Source organism: Macrobrachium rosenbergii, chromosome 46 (genome assembly GCF_040412425.1).
Source record: "Macrobrachium rosenbergii isolate ZJJX-2024 chromosome 46, ASM4041242v1, whole genome shotgun sequence".
Classification (NCBI taxonomy): domain Eukaryota; kingdom Metazoa; phylum Arthropoda; class Malacostraca; order Decapoda; family Palaemonidae; genus Macrobrachium; species Macrobrachium rosenbergii.
The window spans coordinates 11,441,507-11,465,000 of NC_089786.1; the positions used below are offsets into that span (position 1 = coordinate 11,441,507).

Sequence of the window (23,494 nt, forward strand, 5' to 3'; positions counted from 1 at the left end):
CAATCAAAAGGTTCAAGAGAAACCAGACTCAGAAAGAGAAAGTGGCCTGTGGTTACGCTTGATAAAATTCATGTTTCCCTAATAATATAGGTGGTAAAAATTATGAAAATGAAACCAGAACAAATGATTGTTAAAAAAACTATTAATGTAACTGCAATTTCATCCTTTAAGAAAGGTATGTCCGTCCTACTGTATGTTTTGTCAAATATAACATTACTGTACCTATATTTTGCAAATAATGTGGAATTTGACCGTAATATACATTCTCACCCTTAACTATACAATAATTCACTTGAGAGAAAATTTTAACTAAATTTGCAACAATGTATACATCTGAAAAAGATGTAACAATTGACTAAAGTCTTATGTTATATAAAGGGTGCCATCTAGACTACTGTACAGAAGAGGGTTCAATTTGGAACGAAATATTACATGCTCTGTAAATAAGAGTCTGGGTATTTCATTATACATACAGGGAAGGGAAAAACTTAGACAATGAGTATAAGAACCTTCTTGTTTCACCACCGGTAGTAATCACTCCTTTAATTAAAGCCCTTGCTAAATAAAGGCTACCATCTCACAGCTGATACAGTAATTATTATACATCACCAAACTTGGTAAATATGTTTATTTCTCAAGAGACTGATCTACTTGGGGCTATAAAGCTTATGAGGAAGGAAACACCAGTGGGTAAGAAAAATGAAAAGCTGAAGATTGGTGGAATTCTGTCCTACTCAAGAGGGGAGGTTATAGCAATGGAAAAAAAAAAAAAAAAAAAAAAAAAAAAAAAAAATGTCACAATTGTCTGTCATTCACATTGCAGATATGGTGGAAAGTGACAAATGAGAAACTATCGTGGACAAACCCAAAGCTGTTTTGGACTCGCACAAAGGCTGGCAAAGACAAAGTTGACCAGCACCTGCCTAATTACCCACTTCCAAGAAAAAGCTACCTAATTCACATGAAAGAATGCATAACGGAAATACAGGCAGTCCCCGGTTATCAGCGGGGTTCCGTTCCCGACGGCGTGACAACAACCGAAAATCGCCGCTAACCAAAAACCGGCGATAATAGCACTGATCCCCGGTTAGTGGCGCCGCTGATAAGAGGCGATCAGCGCCGATAACCGGTTATCAGCTACGAAAACCTGGTTATCGTCGTCGCTAGACAAGCGCCATAAAACCGGATCGCCAGTAATCGAGGCTGCCGATAACCAGGGACTGCCTGTATTCCCCACTTCTAACCTAAAAAGGAGGAAAGCCAGGAACATCACCACAGCCACTCTGTTTGACAGGGAAGACACTTCCCTAATATAATACCCCCTCCACTGAAGTAAGGCAGATGCTACATGCGTGTGTGTGTGTGTGTGTGTGTGTGTGTGTGTGTGTGTGTGTGTGTAGTGTGTGTGCAGGCACAAAAGAGATGTGTCAAGGAAAAGTTAGATGACAGTGTAGGTAATTTTGTCCTAACTGTAAACTTGGGATGTGTGTGATATCATTTTCCAATATTTGTCATACTAGAAATTACATAAAAGCTCACAGGAAGGAAATATCTTATGATGTTGCATGAAAAAAGTAATAAAAATTATTTAGAATGACCTAGAAATCATAATTCTTTTTTTGCGTGAATAAGAAATACTGTGACTTTAAAGTATTATTTCAACCATAAAATCACTCTTAAAACCTAAAGGCCATGCTAAAATAAGTTTGTCAATAAATATACTCAGGGATTTTTGCTGATTTTATTTCTTATTTGCTATCATAGTATGTGAATTGTAATTGTAATTTTGCAAAATAAAATAAAAATATCAGAAAGAACATGTATTACTCGCTAAAATTAGGGTATCTTTATAAGTGTCACAGAAAAGCGGCCCTACTCAGGGTTGGAAACATTCACTTTCAGCTTCCCGTAGAAGGTACATACAATTGTTTTAATTTTTTTCTTTGTACCATGTACCATATGCACTTGTATATCTTCCTCTGTCCATGTTTTTTTTTTTTTTTTTACTGGCAAACAAACTTTGCCCAGTCTTGGGGTGTTGTTAATGTATTTAAGATATGTACTGGGATAGGGAGATATAGTACCTTTTACTGTACTGAGTTATACATGTTCTTTTAGTATTTTTTTGTACTTTATTTTGCAAAATTACAATTACAGCTGACATACTATCATAGAGGATGAGAACTAAGACCAGCAACAATCCCTGAGTATATTTATAGGCAAATATATTCAAGATGTGCTGAGACAGGGAGATGTAGTACCTTCCCCCATGGCATCTCACGGGAAACTCTTCCTCATACCATCAGCTGTGGTGCGAGTGTTGTCATACGTCCTTTTAGTCCATTCAAGTAATTTGAACATTTTCCTGCAAATCTCGTTCAAACTGCAAGGCACGAAATATAAATTCTCACCTGAACCGGTCTGGACAGCACACCAATTCTATTACTAAACCTCACATCACCGTGACTGGACGCAAGGAGTTAATACGTTTAGGTCTGCAGATGTTCATAATATTTCGTTTACTTTTCCATCTGTAGGCTTGATGTTTCTTAAATAAATGGTTTATACTTTGTATTCATCTGTTCTGCCATATGTACTTTGCTTTCTATACCCTCTACTATTTAACTAGTAAATAAATGGTTTATACTTTGTATTCCTCTGTTCTCCTTTGTGCACTTTGCTTCAAATACCTTTTACTATTTAACTAGTTATCTTATATTTTGCTTAATTTTCACTTAAAAATGTAACACCGAATGTTCTGAAATGAGGATGAAACAAAAAAAATCTCAATAATAAGAATCCTTTCAGTGAACAGATCCTTGACCCTAGCTACAATCTAAGCTTGAACTTACGAAAAGATGCCATGTTCACAGGTTGTTGAAGGCAATAAAAATAAATACAAAAACAGTTTTTGCAGCAACAAATAAGCATAAGGTTAGGAGTCCTACCCTTTCTTATTTTACTTTGAACTGTTCTGATTTGCCCTGGCACTTCATCACATTAATATAAATACAAATGTATCAAAAGATAATTCAGTTTAAAATTAACATGACTTGTAATCTACTGTATTCCTCCTCAACAAAAAATTTCAACTTACAGATGCCAGAACTTGATTCAAAATGTTGAAAGCCAAAGTTGCTTCATCAGCTCTGCCAGACTGAAGTCCTCCACCAACTGGCATTATGCCACTCTGCCATGGGTTCATCATCTGCTGTCTGTGTACAAAATATTAATATTTAGATGAACAAAAACTGTAGCAGTAACAAAACCATATTTAAAATTCTACAGGCAGGTTTATTCACTAATACAAATGAATGTAAAAGTACTTATGCACTTATTATCCACCAAATTAAAGTAGTTTGTGTTATGTTACCTATTCAACAGGTTTACGTTTTTCATATGTGAAATTTTGATGAAAATGGTTGAAAAATAAGGGTAATAACATTCCAAATGTACATATGTAACATTTTGGGATATGGGATCCTCTAGTTGGCATAGCCTGACTGTGGGCTCATGTATCGCAAGTTACTTGGGACAAGCTTTCAAGGCTACAGAGTTATGCTCTGATGTTGCCATCTAGTTTTGTTGGGGAAAGATCTCAATAAATTTTTACAGTACTTTTCAATAAAAGCTATTAAAACAATACATTGTACAGATCAATACAAATTAAATGTTCCAGTTTGTGGGTTGGTTGTGAGAATTCTCCCGTAACTATGAGACTAAATGAATTTTATTATAATACTCCATATTAATATTGCCAAATATGATATTTAGCTATTGATAGTCAAAATTTTTTCTTTCAATTTCCAGCTTTCAATCCTCAGATGACCCCTTTATAATCTTAACTTGGAAAATTTCTACCAATTACACAGTATTCTCACTTGACTTTGGTACTGAATGGTGTAGTGTACAGTAAAATCACAAAAATGTGAAAAATCCAAAAAATATGATTTAAAGAAAGGAGGCTTCTATCCCATTAATAAAAGGGAAAATTCTGGAATACAATATAAAACCTTACCTCCCCAAATTACCCTGTGCTTGAAATGAACCCTGATTAAAGTTGCTTCCACCAGCATCCTGGCCTCTGGAAAATCAAAATAAGGTATCAATACATGGACTAAATATCTATTCAGCATCACAATAACAAGTGAACTTATACTAAAACTGTTATAAATTATTACTACTAATCAGAAACTGACAATGTCTATGTACGGAGGTGCTATCTTGAAAGTACTGTAGCCTTGTTGTGGTTGCTCTTGGTGTTATGCAAAGATGAATTCAATACTCTGTTTTGAATGTACAAGATGGTGTCACAAGACACATTCAAAACAGCAATATTTAAATTGAATATGGGATTTTTGGGATTCAACCTGAATACCAAGAGCTAACTGATAAGAGATACCTATGGAAAGGGATTTCAACTTTATAAGTTCACACAAAATGCTAGAGATATGGCATAAATGAAGATGATGATATATGACACCAAAACAAAACACTAACTTGTGTCATGTGCACTTGGCAAATTTTAATTCCATTCTGCAAATTGTTTTATTTTAAAAAATCCAGCAAGAAAGACACAAAACCTTTTAGATCAAAGGCATGTAGGTCAGTAGTTAACAGTAAAGTTGTTCAAATATCCCAGTTTACCATCTGACCTCATACTTTTACATTAGTATAGTGCTAACAGACAACCTACCTGAACTGGCCTCTGTTTCTTTGAAAAAACCCGGACATCCTGGAATGAGAAAGCAAGAATTATACAGTACTGTATATGGGTATACTTCACATGAAACATTACAACAAGTGTACTATACTGTACTTCACTAGTAACTCTTTCCCCTACAAATAAGCATATATGAATCATGAAGTTGAACCCTTATACAAGCACTCAAGTGTACTCTGATACAGTTTCCCATATAGTACAAAGATACTAACTGATAAACTTAGTCCAAACTCAGTCTTCACACTATTCAAGGCCTCGTACTTCACTCAGTTAATGATACATCAACCAATGACAATTTCATCTTTTCTTTTGGTTTCTCTAAACTAGACTGATATATTCCCCTGGTTGGTACCATGATATAAATGAAAGATGACTTAATATAATTCTTTTAATCTACCAAAAACAAGAATGATACAACACGAAAAAGGTCTGGCATACTTCAGATTTTCTATAAGTAAAGGTCAATTTCTGTAAATCACAGGATGAGTGTTCACCAATAGGTTAGGATGGGATATAGGCCTATTAATTTTTATTCAGATTTTCACAATTTATTTTACTGATATCAACTATTATCAACTGATTATTATTGGTGCAAACCAATCATTTCTGCATCTACCTTATCCCTAAATCAAAGCCTTACAAAAGGAGTCCGGAGGGAAACAAACATTTCGGCGTCTTTGGTCATCTGGTCATTAGCCTAGTCTGGTAAAACTGAATTAGGCTGTCAATACACACCCTAACTCTGATGGAATGGCCTGTGTAACCCTTCTATTGTTCAACTTAGAAGCTAGGCTATATCATCAAACTACAAAATATATGATGCGATAACAAATTTTGGAAAAATTATGTGCACAAAATTAAAATGTAACAAACAGGCTTCTGCAGCCTACAAACTGAGGTCCTGGCCAAACTAGTTTCAGTCTTGACAGGTAGGAGGTGAAGCTGAACTCCTTAACATATTAATAAACCTAGAACATGGACAGTATACTGACAGTGGGGTCCCAATTCACTTGGGGAGGCCCAGGGGTAGAGCGAGGCACGCCCCTGGACATGTAAGGACATGGCATCCTAGGTTGGGTTAGGTACAGGTAGTTCTGGTTAGGCTGTATACTCTCTGAAATGCCTACTGGAGTGAAGGGTCAGCCTAATCTGGCCATCATCCCTCCATTTGCATTGGCTCCTTTCACTAATATTAGCCTAAGTAGACTAGGCTAGCCAAGGGTATGGAGTAAAATGGTAGACTTCTACCATGCCCCTCTGGTTTAGGCATCTTTGCATACAAAATGGGTGCTGTCTTTAGTACCAGCTCCTTGGGAATGAATCCCCCCACAAAAAAATAGATGTTGACTAAATATCTTAAACATAAACAAAAGAGAGATAAACATAATTAAAACCATAAATAACAAGGGGTAAATACTCCAATCACCGTCTACCGCGAACCAGGCCGCGGCAGTAGTCTTCAGTTTTACCGGTAGTATTCCCCTCTGAAATGTGTACTATACCCTATTGTCTCCTACATGGCGATATAGGCATTTACCCCATGTTGCCAAATGTACTTGTCTGGAGGTTTTAAAGGCCTACCATTCCCATTTACCCGTTTTAATCAGTGCATCTACTGATGTCTCCTGGGAGCAACATTCTTCTGGTTGTTCCCTATTACCGTGACATTCCTTAGAAAATATTTCCATTCTTCCAGGTCTCTGTTTTTCATATAGGCCCAATTAAATCTCTTTTTGGACCTTTCTTGGGATTATATCTCATGCTACTGGACTTCCACACTTTTAATTTACTTGTTTTTGTGCTAATTTACAAATATATATTGGTAAATTAGCACAAAAACAAATAAATTAAAAGTGCTGAAGTCCAGTAGCATGAGATAATAACCCCAAGAAAGAAAAACCCAAAGAAGATTTAATCAATTTATAAGAAAAACAGAGACCTGAATATATAATATATAATATATTTTATATATATAATATATATATATATATATATATATATATATATATATATATATATATATATATATATATATATATATATATATATATATATATATATATATATATATATATATATATATATATATATGAGAGAGAGAGAGAGAGACATGGGTCCATGGTTTGCCTTTTCTTTAGAAAAGTACTTAACGATCCTATGAACAATTTCTTGAGCCTGGGGATGAAGATTATTGCGGGAACGGGGACTGCCTTCCATGGTGTTTGTAAGGCGACAGACTCCTTAATGAGTGTGTGTTGACTAAGCCTCCCGGTAATTCTGTACATTAGCTCCGCGCCTGTTTTTACCTTTTCAGCTGGTTTTTTCTACACTTTTAGTGGTTCTGATACTGGCGGTGCAACTGTTTGTTGTCGGCCAAATGGAATGTCCCTTCGCCATGTTTAGTACTGGCCCGGGGGTACCCATACGTTAACAAGTTATTGCGCTTGCCGGACGGGATATGAACCGTTCGAAACAGACGTACCCATGCTCTGTCTTGTGAGGATCACGTATGGAAACCCCTTTTTGGATGGACTTCACGGGTTAATTACAGGTTAATTAGGCTCGAGCGCCAAAAATGAAAGGTAAAATTCATAATTAGCAACCAAAATACTGTAGAAAAGTCAAGTTATAGCGCCGTCGGCTGCGCGGAGCTACTATATAGTTCTACCAGCCTCCCTTGAGGGGGTACGGGCTGTGCGACATCTTTATGCCCTGAGGTCAGCTTAACATCTGAGAAAAGAACTAGAAGCGCTGGAAAATGTTTTTGACAAGTTTAAGAAACATGTTGTTTTAATGTTGTTAAAAGCTAGAAAATTACGAGGGCTTTTAATAATCGGCAAAAACTGATCAGAAACCAATTATTATATTTACGATGTATAACTTATGCTGCCTTCATATACCATACGATGTGAGTGGGAATATTACTTGTGGCAGCGCCGGTCACCGCCCATGCCCTACCCTTTCCGCCACGAAGCGGCCGATAAGAGTATAGAGTTAAGGTGTAGCCTAGCCTAGGCCAGACTACGTGTCCCCTCCTCTGTCTGGGCGTCACCCCTTTGCCTGTTTTGGCTCCTTTCACTAATTTTAAGGCGCCTAATGAGTCTACCATACCAAAAAGGGCAGGATTTACGGAAAGATAGTAAGCTATGTTTGGGTAACTTGCCTGTCGTAAGTTACGCCAGCATTTCGGCTACCATGACTCCTTTTTATCTCAGTTGCGTTACAAGGCCGTAGCCTACCATCTAAATAGAAATAGATACGTCAACTTATAATTACCTCAAGCGTCTGTTTTAATGCCAATAAGCAGAATTAAACGATGGGCAACGTAAAATTCTACAGTCGTGGCTTCACCTTCACACGGGATCACTGACAACAACAACAATGGTGTGTTCATCAATGCAGCAAGGCAGTGCAAAATCAGTTTGGCGTTGTCTTGGTTCTTAAGGAGCCGTTTATCCAACAATAATTTAATTTTAGCTCTCAAAAAGCTGCAGGTTTACTACAAAAATTATTCGGAATTGCACAAAGTGATATATATTTCCAAAAGATTATTTCATTTGGATTTGCCATGACTTGTAAGCTGGCAGTGTGTACTTTTCCAATATGTCTGCTTGTTTTCCTTACTGAACGTAACCTTATAACATGGTTATGCGGAATAGATGACGAGTTTCGGCATTATTTTTACAATTAATAACGGCAATTTAAAACTTAATAACGTCTTATTTTATAAAAACTAAACATATCAACGTTAGGAGAGAGTCAAGATTTCTTTAATGGAAGGTTCCGTAATACTTCCGGCATAAATAAGCTCTAACAATTCCTAATATCTTGTATACAAAAACGTGTGCCACTCTTCTTCTTTAAGATTTTAACAACTGAAATAAATACAGTTTCTCTAAGTATTTCAAATTCCCCTCCAAATATAGGTTAACAAAGAGTGACAAATTCTTTGTTTCAAGCTTCCATAAAAGACATGTGGTTAATTGTTTCTAGATTATGCAGTAAAAACAGCAACAGTCGTATAAGATTTGAATGTGCAGCAATCCTTTAAAAATTATGTAACATACAATTACATTAATTTATATGCCCGAATAACTCTTTCATAAATATCTTTTTACAAATACAACTCTTCATCTACAGGTAATATGGCACAAACAAATTCCTCATACCGTACATTTTGATCCTATGTAATTTACTTAATTAAAATTACTGGCAAAATGGTATAGGCCATCCAGATAAATTTTAGTTAAAAAACACAAATATATGCAGGTTTTTAAAACTTGCAGAAGAAAAATTCTGTAAATATCTTTTTACTCCATTGCTACCTTTCAAAGTGCAGAAAAGGAGTGGTTATTTGAATATAAAAGACATGTAGAGCCTTGAGAAGTGGGTCTTCTGCGACATATTCACCTATGCTACACTTTTTCCTTCTTTTTAATCACCCTTCTAGACGACTTTTGATATCTAACACTCTTCTATTAGAATTTCTATTCTTCTGATTTCAATTGTTTTCTAATTAGCGGTCTTTTACCTGAATTGTTCCCAACCTGTGTCTCACTCCCTTCCACTGAAGCCCATACACCTATCAAGTGTTCTTTAATCATTAGATAAAAGCATCGGGTAAACTACAAAGAGGTTATCTCCTCTTTTACCTTGGCTTCTTAAGAACGGCCCATAAACCTTCTCAAGTTAATTCCTTCACGATTTCAATCTAATTCAAAACACCCAAGTTGGCGGAGGCAGCAAACGGACACTAAGGAATCATTCCCACGTTGTTTCGAACATGGAAGTCTCTCTCTCTCTCTCCCTTTAGTTTTGTGACAGGTTCCCGCTAAACTGTGCTAATATGAGGTTATCAATATACAAGAGATTCAAAGCCCCGTGTATCCACTCGGTCAAAGTCCCCAGTCCCTACTGGCCCTAACTCACCTGTGCTCTTTCAAAAAAAAAAAACAGGCGAACTTTAACCTGATTCTAATTTCTATTTGAATAGAAATAACAAAATTATTTTCCTTGAATAAAATCCTTCGTATTAAGTTTCCGTCCAAGTTTATCAATGTCTGGTTAATACATGGTGCCTTTTTCATTTCCCCTTTTCAGCTGGAAATATGGGTCATGAACTCCACATTGTAATTTGTAGTAACAGTAAGGATATCAACTGATGTCAGGGGTTTACATGGGACCTTAAACAGCCCTTGGCATCCCGGTTCCGTCCGCTACTTTAGTCTTTTGTGAATAAACCTCCATTGTCAAGTAACATTTGTGAGTTTATTTTTCCAAGTGACTGAATATCTTCCTTGAAAATGAATAATCAATTTTAAAAGTGACATGGATACCAAGATCACTGAAGTGATCCATCTGTTGCTTGACATGTTGATGTCATGATTACGAGATTCCTGAAGCTTTTCGAAGGAATTTTTTTAGGCTGTAGGGGGCAGAAAAATGTGTTCAATAACTCCTCTAAAATTTATGTGAATTCAAACTTTAGGTCATGGTTAGTAAACCACTTTTCCAGACATCTTTCGAACTTGTCTCCTTTATCAATCTGAAGACTCGAGGCATGCCTAAAATGATGAAACTCTCTGAAATGTTTGAAATGAATCTGTTTCCGAGTTGCTTTGATACGACTTACAAAAAAAAAAATAGTACATGTTTTATCATGGAAACTGAATCACTTGAAGAGAGAAAGTCTTAGGAAATAGTGATATATTATATTGATCATACTTGTAACAGGATGAGGCATTTCCCTTGTTTAGGTGGCTATTAGGCGCCTTACGAATACGTTATTGAGGGCCGATGATAAACACATTTCTGATATCTCAGGTATATCTTCCACGGAATTCGCTTCGTGATTCTAAGAACCTAACTTGTATTTACTGTGAATCGTCATGTTATTATCAATCCTGTGTGAAAGTTGCTGGGTGAACAACGTACTGATAATCTATTTTTTTCTAATTATATATGCAAGTGATATGGATAAGATTATAATGATTATCAAAGTGACACTGGTACACTCTTACAACTTAGCCCTTTCTCGATGATTTGTTTATGTATGGTGTCTGCGATTGTTTCGGTACCGTTTTATTTTGATTAATAATTTACTTTCATTTCTATTCATTGGTTATTTCCATTCATAATTTACGCCTCCTCTATTAGGGACTTTGGGACTTTTCTTTCAACTGGGATATTTCTTTTTCTTTGTTCTAGATTCCGATAAGTCGAGGTGGGTCCTTGACACTACATTTCAAAACATTAACCGCATAACCTTTTTCTCTCCAAACATTACCACATAACATTTTTTTCTCCAAACATTACCACATAACATTTTTTTTCTCCAAACATTACCTCATAACTTTTTTTCTCCAAACATTACCTCATAACTTTTTTTCTCCAAACATTACTGCATAACATTTTTTCTCCAAACATTACCGCATATTTTTTCTCCAAACATTACTGCATAACTTTTTTTCTCCAAACATTACTGCTTAACACTTTTTCTCCAAACATTGCCGCATATTTTTTTTTCCAAACATTACCGCATAACTTTTTTCTCCAAACATTATCGCATAACTTTTTTCTCCAAACATTACCGCAAAGCTTTTTTCTCCAAACATTACCGCATAACATTTTTTCCCAAACATTACTGCATAATATTTTTTTCTCTAAACATTACTGAGTAACATTTTTTCTCCAAACATTACCGCATATCTTTTTTCTCCAAACATTACTGCATAACGTTTTTTCTCCAAACATTACCGAATAACATTTTTTCCCAAACATTACTGCATAACGTTTTCCTCTCTAAACATTACTGCATAACCTTTTTTTCTCCAAACATTACTGCTTAACTTTTTTCTCCAAACATTACCGCATAACATTTTTTCCTTCAAACATTACCGCATAGCCTTTTTTTCTCCAAACATCACTGCATAACCTTTTTTTCTCCAAACATTACTGCATAACCTTTTTTTCTCCAAACACTTCACATAACCTTTTTTTTTTCTCCATACATTACCGCATAACCTTTTTTTCTCCAAACATTTCCACATAACCTTTTTTTCTCCAAACATTACTGAACAACCTTTTTTTTCTTCAAACATTACCACACAACCTTTTTTTCTCCAAACATTACCGCATAACCTTTTTTTCTCCAAACATTACCGCACAACCTTTTTTTTCTCCAAACATTTCCACATAACCTTTTTTTTTCTCCAAACATTACCGCACAACCTTTTTTTCTCCAAACATTACCGCACAATCTTTTTTTCTCTAAACATCACTGCATAACCTTTTTTTCTCCAAACATTTCCACATAACCTTTTTTTTTCTCCAAACATTACCACACAACCTTTTTTTCTCAAACATTTTTTTTTTTTTCTCCAAACATCACTGCATAACCTTTTTTTCTCCAAACATTTCCACATAACCTTTTTTTTTCTCCAAACATTACCGCACAACCTTTTTTTCTCCAAACATTACCGCACAACCTTTTTTTCTCCAAACATTACCGCACAACCTTTTTTCTCCAAACATCACTGAATAACCTTTTTTTCTCCAAACATTTCCACATAACCTTTTTTTTCTCCATTCATTACCGCATAACCTTTTTTTCTCCAAACATTACCACATAATCTTTTTTCTCTAAACATTACCGTATAACCTTTTTTCTCCAAACATTACCACACAACCTTTTTTCTCTAAACATTACCTCATAACCTTTTTTCTCCAAACATTACCACATAAAATTTTTTCTCTAAACATTACTGCATAACCTTTTTTTCTCCAAACAGTTTCACATAACCTTTTTTTTTCTCCAAACATTAAACAACCTTTTTCTCCAAACATTACCACACAATCTTTTTCTCCAAACATCACTGAATAACCTTTTTTTCTCCAAACATTTCCACATAACCTTTTTTCTCCAAACATTACCACACAACCTTTTTTCTCCAAACATTACTGCACAACCTTTTTTCTCCAAACATTTTTTTCTCCAAACATCACTGAATAACCTTTTTTCTCCAAACATTTCCAATAACCTTTTTTCTCCATTCATTACCGCATAACCTTTTTTTCTCCAAACATTACCACATAATCTTTTTTCTCTAAACATTACGGTATGACCTTTTTTCTCCAAACATTACCACACAACCTTTTTTCTCTAAACATTACCGCATAACCTTTTTTCTCCAAACATTACCACATAAAATTTTTTCTCTGAACATTACTGCATAACCTTTTTTTCTCCAAACATTTTCACATAACCTTTTTTTTTCTCCATAATTACTAACCTTTTTTTTTCCAAACATTACCACATAACCTTTTTCTCTAAACATTGCCCTTTTTCTCCAAACATTACCACATAACCTTTTTCTTTATTGCAACATAACCAAATATTACCACATAACCTTTTTCTCTAAACATTTCCGCATAATCTTTTTATCCAAACATTACTGCATTTTTTTTTCTCAAACATTACCGCATAAGCTTTTCTTCTTCAAACATTACCACATAACCTTTTTTTCCTCCAAACATTAAAGCATAACCTTTTTATCTGTATAACGTTTTTATCTCCAAACATTACTGCATAACCTTTTTTCCTTCAAACATTACTGCATAACATTTTTCTGTCCAAACATTACCGCATACCATTTTTTCTCCAAACATTACTGCATAACCTTTTTTCCTCCATACATTACCGCATAAGCTTTTTTTCTCCAAACATTACCACATAAGCTTTTTATCTCCAAACATTACCACTTAACCTTTTCTTCTCCAAATATTGCCTCATAAACTTTTTTCTCCAAACATTACCGCATAAACTTTTTTCTCCAAACATTACTGCATAAACTTTTTTACTCCAAACATTACCGAATAACCTTTTTTTCTCCAAACATTGCTGCATAACCTTTTTTTCTCCAAACATTACCACATAACCATTTTTTCTCCAAACTTTACTGCATAACCTTTTTTATCCAAACATTTAACCTTTTTTTTTCTCCAAACATTACCGCATAACCATTACTGCATAACCTTTTTTCCAAACATTGTTAACCTTTTTTTCTCCAAACATTACAGCATAAGCGGTTTTCCTCCAAACATTACCGCATAAGCTTTTTTTCTTCAAACATTACCGCATAACAACCTTTTTCTCCAAACATTACCACATAACCTTTTTTCTCCAAACATTTAACCTTTTTTTTTCTCCAAACATTACCGCATAACCTTTTTCTCCAAACATTGCTAATAACCTTTTTTTCTCCAAACGTTACCACATAACCTTTTTTTTCCAAACATTACCACATAACCTTTTTTTCTCCAAACATTGCTGCATAACCTTTTTTTCTCCAAACATTACCGCACAACCTTTTTTTCTCCAAACATTACCGCATAACCTTTTTTCTCCAAACATTACCACACAACCTTTATTTCTCCAAACATTACCACATAACCTTTTTTTCTCCAAACATTACCGCATAACCTTTTTTTCTCCAAACATTACCGCATAACCTTTTTTTCTCCAAACATTACCACATAACCTTTTTTCTCCAAACATTGCTGCATAACCTTTTTTTTTTTTTTTTCTCCAAACATTACCAAACGCATAACCTTTTTCTCCAAACATTACCGCATAACCTTTTTCTCCAAACATTGCTGCGTAACCTTTTTCCAAACATTACCGCATTTTTCTCCAAACATTACCACATAACCTTTTTCTCCAAACATTACCGCATAAGCTTTTTCTCTCCAAACATTACCGCAACCTTTTTTTCTCCAAACATTACCACATAACGTTTTTCTCCAAACATTACCGCATAACCTTTTTCTCCAAACATTACTAACCTTTTTCTCCAAACATTACTGCATAACCTTTTTTTCTCCAAACATTACCGCATTTCTTTCTCCAAACATTACTTTTTTTCTCCAAACATTACCGCACAACCTTATTTTCTCCAAACATTACCGCGTGATCTTTTTTTCTCCAAACATTACCGCACAACCTTTTACCTCCAAACATTACCGCATAAACTTTTTTTCTCCAAACATTACCGCATAACCTTTTTTCTCCAAACATTACCGCATAACCTTTTTTTCTCCAAACATTGCCGCATAACCTTTTTTTCTCCAAACATTACCACATAACCATTTTTTCTGCAAACATTACCGCTTAACCTTTTTTATCCAAACATTACCGCATAAGCTTTTTTCTCCAAACATTACCGCACAACCTTTTTTTTCTCCAAACATTACCACATAACCTTTTTTTCTCCAAACATTACTGCATAACCTTTTTCTCCAAACATTACCACGCCTTTTTCTCCAAACATTGCTGCATAACCTTTTTTTCTCCAAACGTTACCACATAACCTTTTTCTCCAAACATTACCGCATAACCTTTTTTTTTCTCCAAACATTACTGCATAACCTTTTTTCTCCAAACATTACCAAACCTTTTTTTCTCCAAACATTACCGCAAACATTACCACACAACCTTTTTTCTCCAAACATTACCACATAACCTTTTTCTCCAAACATTACCGCATAACCTTTTTTATCCAAACATTACCGCATAACCTTTTTCTCCAAACATTGCCGCATAACCTTTTTCTCCAAACATTGCTGCATAACCTTTTTTTTCCAAACATTACCGCACAACCTTTTTTTCTCCAAACATTACCGCATAACCTTTTTTTCTCCAAACATTACCGCATAACCTTTTTTCTCCAAACATTGCTGCATAACCTTTTTTTTTTTTCTCCAAACATTACGGCACAACCTTTTTTTCTCCAAACATTACCACATAACCTTTTTTCTCCAAACATTACCGCATAACCTTTTTTTCTCCAAACATTACTGCACAACCTTTTTTTCTCCAAACATTACCACATAACCTTTTTTTCTCCAAACATTACCGCATAACCTTTTTTTCTCCAAACATTACCGCATAACCTTTTTTCTCCAAACATTGCTGCATAAACTTTTTTTCTCCAAACATTACCGCACAACCTTTTTTTCTCCAAACATTACCGCACAACCTTTTTTTCCCCAAACATTACCGCACAACCTTATTTTCTCCAAACATTACCGCGTGACCTTTTTTTCTCCAAATATTACCGCACAACCTTTTACCTCCAAACATTACTGCATAACCTTTTTTTTCTCCAAACATTTCCGCATAACCTTTTTTTCTCCATATTGACATCTGCAAACGATTCTTACAGAATGCATGACCTGTGGGATTTAACCAAGACCAACGAGAAACAAACGTCCTTCAGCCTGAAAGACAGATGAGGTATCCTGAAAATCATTATATTAAAAACATACCAGCAAGGTCATAACTTGTTGAGGAAGCTTCCTGGGAATAGAATACCAGAATGCAGAAAAAGAGAGGAAAATGTCACAAAGGGAATTTTCTCTCTTTGTGGCTGGCTCCAACGGAATGTACTTTTAATGACCAAGCAAAGTCTAGACCCTGAAATAGCAAAGTGTGTAGCACATTCTCAAGCCAAGAGGCTCAAACTCCTACAGACTTATAACATCTATAATAAAAAAAAAAAAAAACAGGTAAGCCTAGCTTGTTTAATAGGTTCTGGTGGAAAGCCACTGCACTTTATAAACAGCCTGATTCCTGGAAAGACGTAACCGGCTCTCAAGAATGATCATTATTATAATGGCAACCTTATGCAGCAGAAAAGTTGTGGTCATTTTTCTTAATCAAGAAAATGCATATGAGCCTGACCAAAATAAGACTGAGAACATACTCGGAACAGAGACCAAATGGGACACATCAGGTTCTATTTGGACTTGAAAATGGTACTCAACAAGATGGTGTTTCCAAAACCCCTTTTTTTTTATTTTTTATATAAAGTCTAAACACCTGAAACTAAACTACTTGTGGAAAAATCTTCACTGTCTGTATGAACATAAAGTGGCATTCACAGGGAAAAAATCATAGATTCCTGAAATAATAAGGAAATAAGTCCACAGAACTGTGGATTTATTTCCTACTTATTTCGGCAAAGTCTTACTTAGAGAGCACCAAATGAGTGGGTTGACAACCACACCTACCTAGTAACAATCAGCCCAAGATAATCATCGATCGAAGAAACAGGAGTAGGTTAAGTGAGCTCAGATGAATGACTTGCCTCCATCACAGAGCTCTGTATCATCTGCACACAACGTTTCATGCTATCAAGTTGCAGTTGAATAAACACTCTGGCTTTGCATTCCTAAGAGAAAACCAAGAAAAGATCCTAGGTCATCCAATCAGGACCATCATAGAAGCCTCTATGTAAACAAGATCGTGTCTTCCCAAAGAGGAAACTAAGCCCCCAGCTCGTGTCCACAGATCTGGTCGAACAAATACAGTAATCATCCTCGATCTCATCATACACAACAGAAACTGCCCTAGAATTAGGAAGTAACTTGACATGCTGCTATCAGAGATCTTTGTCACACTAAGCAAACACGATTAGACTTACAATTATAGCTTTGCATTAGGTTAATGCAAAGCTGCACTAAGATCTAGACTCTTTCAAAACTCATAATGGTAGCCTCCTAGTTCCAGTGCAGAGGATTGGTAAGGCAAAAGATAACTGCAGGGCTGACTAAATATACTCCCATGCCAAATACAACGAGCCAGCCAAGTGACACCTGCATTTTTAAAATACTGTATAACTTTACAGTCCTTTGAATAAGCAAAGCCATCTGCACTAGACCTTGGTACCACAGCTGCCCCACACTTCTGAATCAATGGACACATGTATTCCTGCAACGGCTGCCGATGTCTTTCTCTCTTTAAAGGCAGCTAGAGGACATCAAACAATGCATCCAGAACCAAAAGCCATCGTAAAGACAATGGAGGACCCTTTGGATAAATGGACACATCCATGCCTAATGACGTAAGTGGTGCAATTCAAGCCCCCAAAACTAGCAACCTTGCAGACCACGTAAATCCCATTACAAGTGTAGAAGTGCTAGCCCCATTTTACCAAAGCAGAGGAAGAAAAGTCACTCTATACTATGAAATCCAAGGAAAAAACCGGTTTCATATAAAAAACACACTATTGTAACACAGTAAACCCACTGCCAGCCTGTCCGTTATGCAACTCCAGCAGATGGTCATCAAATACTGTCTACATCAAGAGGGTATGTCTGTCTTAAGATCGGCCACATGGCATACATTTGCCACACTCTTAAGTTTCCAAGGGAACTCCCAGGATATCATCAGTTCTAACCTACAAACTGAGGCTTCACAGTACCTGCAACCTGGAGGTGATAGTTGTAGAAGGTACAAACACTTACTGTTAGTAATGGGCTTCCGTATGGCCCAAAAACTACTGCAGCGTCCATAAACAATCTCTAAGGAAAATATACGCTGATCCACACATCACCTACAAACACTTGCCACACATTTTCATACACGTGGTACTACTTCGGATGTCCTCCGTTCCTTCCTCCCCACAACACCTAATGCAATGGAACCTATAAGCCAAAAAGGTCCACATTACGCAATATACACACACACAGACGGATCTGAATCACAATACGGAGTGCGACATGCAGCATATCCCAAAAGCTGATAAAGCAGACAAAATAGCAGCCCATATGTCACGATCAAATGTAAATATCCCTGTTAATGACTATATAATGCATATAAAAATAATTAACATAAATAAATGGCAAAATACGTGGAATGAAGAACCTGAAAGTGATAATATAAAACAAATATTCACCGTACCAAAGAAAGAGACGCGCAAGTAGTTCTGACCAGTCTCTGAATAGGCCATTCTAGTGTAACACAAGGACACCTAATGAATAATTCACATAACCCTGCCCCTGAATGCTCTGAGTGTAAAGTAATGAAAAAAATAAAACACTTGTTGTGTGAATGTCCAAAGTATAATCAGCAGTGGCTAGTTTTAGGAATAGGTCGATCAGTGAAATTTTGTGAGAAACTTCAACATTTACAATTAATCCAGTTATAAACTTTCTGAAAAAGTGTAATTTAATTGACAATAAAATAATAAAAAAACAATATAAGTAAAAACGAATCCTTCGGGTATAGCACTGTGAGAGCTGATAATCAATTCAGTGGTCTGATAAAACTATTTTAATAATAATAATAATCAACGAAAGCCTTGAACTGGAAAGATCACCACAGTTAAACGTTACTTGTGCATTAAGCAGATGTATCCATCCAGCAATTCCTTCATTAACAACCGGACTACAACTCTAATCCTCAACCTGAATGACCACTCATTTTCCGTTCTTGGTTTCTCAGAAATTCATTCGGGACTCTCTATCATCACACTTTCCCATCTACTGATGTGCATCAAGAAGTTTTAAATGGTTTGGAATTTTACCCATCTTATTTTCTTTCCTTTATCAAGGACCATTCAATCTTCAACAATTGAAATACATTTATGGGTTGCTAATATGAACAAGACCGTGTGGTGGCACAAAACCAGGTTCATCTCACAAGTAATACCACTGACCTCACTAATTAAACCGAGATGTGAGAGAGCAGCAAGTGGATCTTTTCCATCGTTTTCTCCTCTTACCTACTTCACCTTGTCTCAGTGTCTTCCTTTCACTTAGTTGAGCAACTGGCTCTGCTCTATTCTTCATTTTATGAAGGAACTTACTTCTGATTTTTCTGAGCTTTCATCTTTAGCAACTTAATTTTTCTTTTGTTTGGAAGTGGTTTTTATGCTCGTGATTGCATCTTTTGAGTTCCACAATTTCCTGTCCTCTTCTATATTATCACTTCATCAGCCTCTTTTGAAAAGGCATCTTTGGCATAGTCTGAGAAAAGTAAATCAACATTTCTTTCTTACACTGACCGAACTTGATTTGGCTAATAATAATGACCTCTTTTTCCACAAAGGCAATTATCTTTCCTGAAATTTCTTATTACAATCCCCTGCACTGGGTGCCTTCTTTCGCCTTCAAAAGGTTAAGAGGTTACTCATTCACATTTTATGGTTCACCTCGTTTCTCAGAAACAAGGGCTGAAATAAGACACCAAAATTCTATGGTTCTTAACAAGATAGTAATTTTACTTAGATGCTTAAAGGGTGTCTCACCAATATGCCATTTTCATATGCTAAAATGAAGGTCTGCCTTTCGGTAAAGGTACCACAGTGATAGACTTTGTTACAACTGGGTGATAGACTTTGTCATAACTGAGTGATAGGCTTTTGTTATAACTGGGTGATAGACTTTGTTATAACTGGGTGATAGACTTTTGTTATAACTGGGTGATAGACTTTGCTATTGCTGGGTGATAGACTTTTGTTATAACTGGGTGATAGACTTTGTTATTGCTGGGTGATAGACTTTTGTTATAACTGGGTGATAGACTTTGTTATTGCTGGGTGATAGACTTTTGTTATAACTGGGTGATAGACTTTGTTATAACTGGGTGATAGACTTTTGTTATATCTGGGTGAAAACAGGTGCTGAACAATGAAATTAGATCACAATTTAAGAAATAAATAAGGATTTTTATTAATGCATCAAGACACTTCGTTTCTCTTAAGCAGAATAAATATGATCCAATTATCCCTTCATCAAAAAGTTCTATTTACGCATGGCATACACTCTGAAAGTTATAAGGCCAAGAGAAAGATGATGACAGGGTTCAATCATCTCAGCAATGGATGGGCGACATTCAATGAGAAGAAATATCTGATGTAATGAAGCCCCAACTGGCACTGTCTGATTGTCCTGAAAGCCCTCTCGTCCCTTAGGGTCCTGTCAGCCCCCTTGTAGTCTTTCCCCAACAGATTTCTGAGGGTTGTTTCCCTCACAGGCACCCGGCACTGTTTCAGTCCCCAGACAATGCTTCTGACGACGTCGCCGAGTTCGAGGTAGATTTCGTTGACGTGAGACTGGAATGTGTCTTCGTGGAGAGACTGGTCGAGAAATACGATTTCCAGGGCGTAAGCATACTGCTGCGAGTACTCCAAGATTTCGGCCATCAGCTGCCCAGCGTGAGACTCGGATGTAGGGACGCTGTAAGGAGGAAGTGGAACCACGGGCAGGACACGAGAGCACTCGTCCGATTCATTGCATACCAGGAGGGAGTCGATATCTTGGTTGGTCGATATCTTGGTTATCCATCCCTCCAGGAAGACACTTGTAAAAAAGGAACAGAAAGAGTTAAAGTTATTATCCATCCTCATCATCTAAAACAGTGGTTCCCAACTTTTTCCTGTCAAGACTGTTTGAAATAAAAAAACACTGTGACGACTTACTAACAGAAAATATACTGATAAACAAATAGAGATAGAGAGCGGTTAGTTAATAGCCAATCCGTGAGCCGAACCTTGCAATACATCTGATTTTTTTTTAGTTAGTAGGTAGTGTAATTATTTCCCCTTATTCATCTAAAATATAAAGCAAGGAGTTCAGTTAAATGTATATCCTTAAAAAATACAAGGTAAAAGGTTGAAAATCTACATGGGGGTAGTGAAGGATCTAGAGGGTGCAGGCAAGTCTAGGTTTCTTGGAAAAATTACTAGCACCAACTTTAAAGAATATTAATCATAAATAGTGCAAAGGCAGGACGTGAAATAATTCGTTTTTCCCTCCTTGAGTCTTGTGGGTTTCTACTAGAGGTATAAAAGCTAACACAACTGAAGAAAAGCAGTTTAAAGAACAAATCAGCAATATTAACATTGTTCTGGGTTCATTTACTTTTGTGAAGGCTTATAGCCATCGTCTAAATAAAGTATACTTACAAAGTTTCTCTTGAAATGATCTATAGCAGCCAGTGTACGATTAATCTGTATTGAAATATGCGTCTGGAGTTGCTGGTTGCATCCCATCGCTTGAGGCGCAACCTCGTCAACAACAGCCAGCACGCCCGCAGTCATCAAGCACACGACGAGGCCGCGTCGCAAACTAGCTTCTGTAAATAAGTAGGAAACAATATGGAGAAGAAAACAGAAATATTGTATTCGATGTGGAAAAGAGGCAATAAAATGAAAGAACTGGACATGCTCAACTGAGGGGCTGTCGTAAAGTGCTTAAGATTTTATGAAATTTATATAACTGCTGCAAGAAAACAAACTAGTCGGATGAGGGGTGGGAGAAAGAAAAGGCCAGGCGGCACACAAAAGAGAAATACCAAAAGCAAAGAGAGAAAGCAGATGGATAGACCTATCTGCGTGATATTGCAATGATATTTTGGGAAATGCATTCTACTCGGATGTGAAAGAAGAAGAGTTATGAAGGTTATCCGTAAGTAAAAGAATGTTTTCTCGATGGATAATTCTGTCAAGTTTGTAAATACCAATATGTGCACCTACTGTACAGTCAAGGTATGAGCTTGTTCGTAGGTTCATATTTACATAAATGATTATATATATATATATATATATATATATATATATATATATATATATATATATATATATATATATATATATATATATATATATGTGTGTGTGTTTAAAAATATTTTAAAATCTCACCCATCTTGCTGAAATGACCAGTCGCACGGTTTTCAGGTTCTAAGATGAAACACTTGTCGGATCTCGCAACTTATCCAGCGAAGGTATCTTCTCCAGGGTCTCTTTCCTGCGTCTAAACGGGAAGGTGAAAAATATCGAGAAAAGCGTGAGGAAACGTCCAATGCTTCGAACAACCGTCACTCAGTCACGAGGCGTTTGTGTCAAGGCGGGGATCAGCAGTTGTTTGTCTGGAGTGCTGTCGTATTCCGCCTTTATATCAGCAGCTGAGAGGCTCCTCATCCTAGATAGCGACTGTACTTCTGATCTCGACGGTGATTGGTTGTGCCGTTTTAGAACAAAAAATGCAGAAAAACGTTTCAGTAGATTAATTAAGCAATACTAATCTTGAAGTACCGATTCGTTAGCTGCAAGCGGGCGACATGTTCGTGTTTCATTTTTGTACATGAATCTTTCCTTTGCGTTTCGTAGGTGGTGGCATGAGTGTACTGAAGTAGTCAAATGGTTCTTTTAAAACAAAGGGAAAAAAACCTGGATCCGAGAAATAATAGAGGCATTTACACAAAAGTGAACTATTCGTAGATTAGTTCCGTCACTGTCGTTCAGTCTGATTCGAAATTCGTGCGTATCCATTCTGAACAAGCCAGAAATGTACGAGTATAATTCAAAAGGACAATCAGCAGTTGAGTAACCTTTCGCAGAATAACAGAAGGACCATAATTTACTTGTAAAGAAAAAAAAAAGAAACGATTATCGCGCATGGATAAACACAGGTACATTGGCATATAAAAATAAATATACATCAATACATCTGGAATTAAGTTAAAAAAAATAAAAAAATGCTCAGAAATTTCTTCCGCACAATTGAGTTTTCTGTACAGCTTATAATGCACTATGAGCCGCTCCCCATGAAACTTTCAGCCAAGGCCCCTTGATGGCCTGTCCTATAGTGTTGAAAGACGCACGATCATGGCTAACTTTAACCTCAAATAAAATAAAAACTACTGAGGCTAGAGGACTGCAATTTGGTATGTCTGATGATTGGAGGGTGGATGATCAACATACCAATTTGCAGCCTTCTAGCCTCAGTAATTTTAAAGATCTGAGGGCCTTCTCAATAGTTTTCTTTTACAGAAAACTAAAAACGATGCACTGGGAAATGGTGGTTCAGTGTAGCATTTCGTTTCAGTTAGAAGGCTAAAATAAAAGGCAAAAACCACAAATGGAATAATGACAGCTGCTCCGGTTCCGTAGGAGCACGGGAGCGTTAAAAAAAATAACCTCAAAATGA

The 23,494-nt window shown here is 36.2% G+C and overlaps 1 protein-coding gene across 1 annotated transcript in view; it reads right to left on the reverse strand.

The window, feature by feature from the left end:
* LOC136830212 (zinc finger protein on ecdysone puffs-like) overlaps positions 1-8,585 on the reverse strand; it is a 35,134-nt gene extending 26,549 nt beyond the window's left edge. Inside the window, exons 1-4 of the mRNA XM_067089509.1 lie at positions 8,000-8,585; positions 4,697-4,735; positions 4,019-4,084; positions 3,098-3,215 (exon numbers count right to left, since the gene is read on the reverse strand). Of these exons, the coding sequence (XP_066945610.1) occupies positions 3,098-3,215; positions 4,019-4,084; positions 4,697-4,734 (222 nt within the window). The 5' untranslated portion in view covers position 4,735; positions 8,000-8,585. The remainder of the gene's footprint in view (positions 1-3,097; positions 3,216-4,018; positions 4,085-4,696; positions 4,736-7,999) is intronic.
* Positions 8,586-23,494: the final 14,909 nt, after the last annotated feature.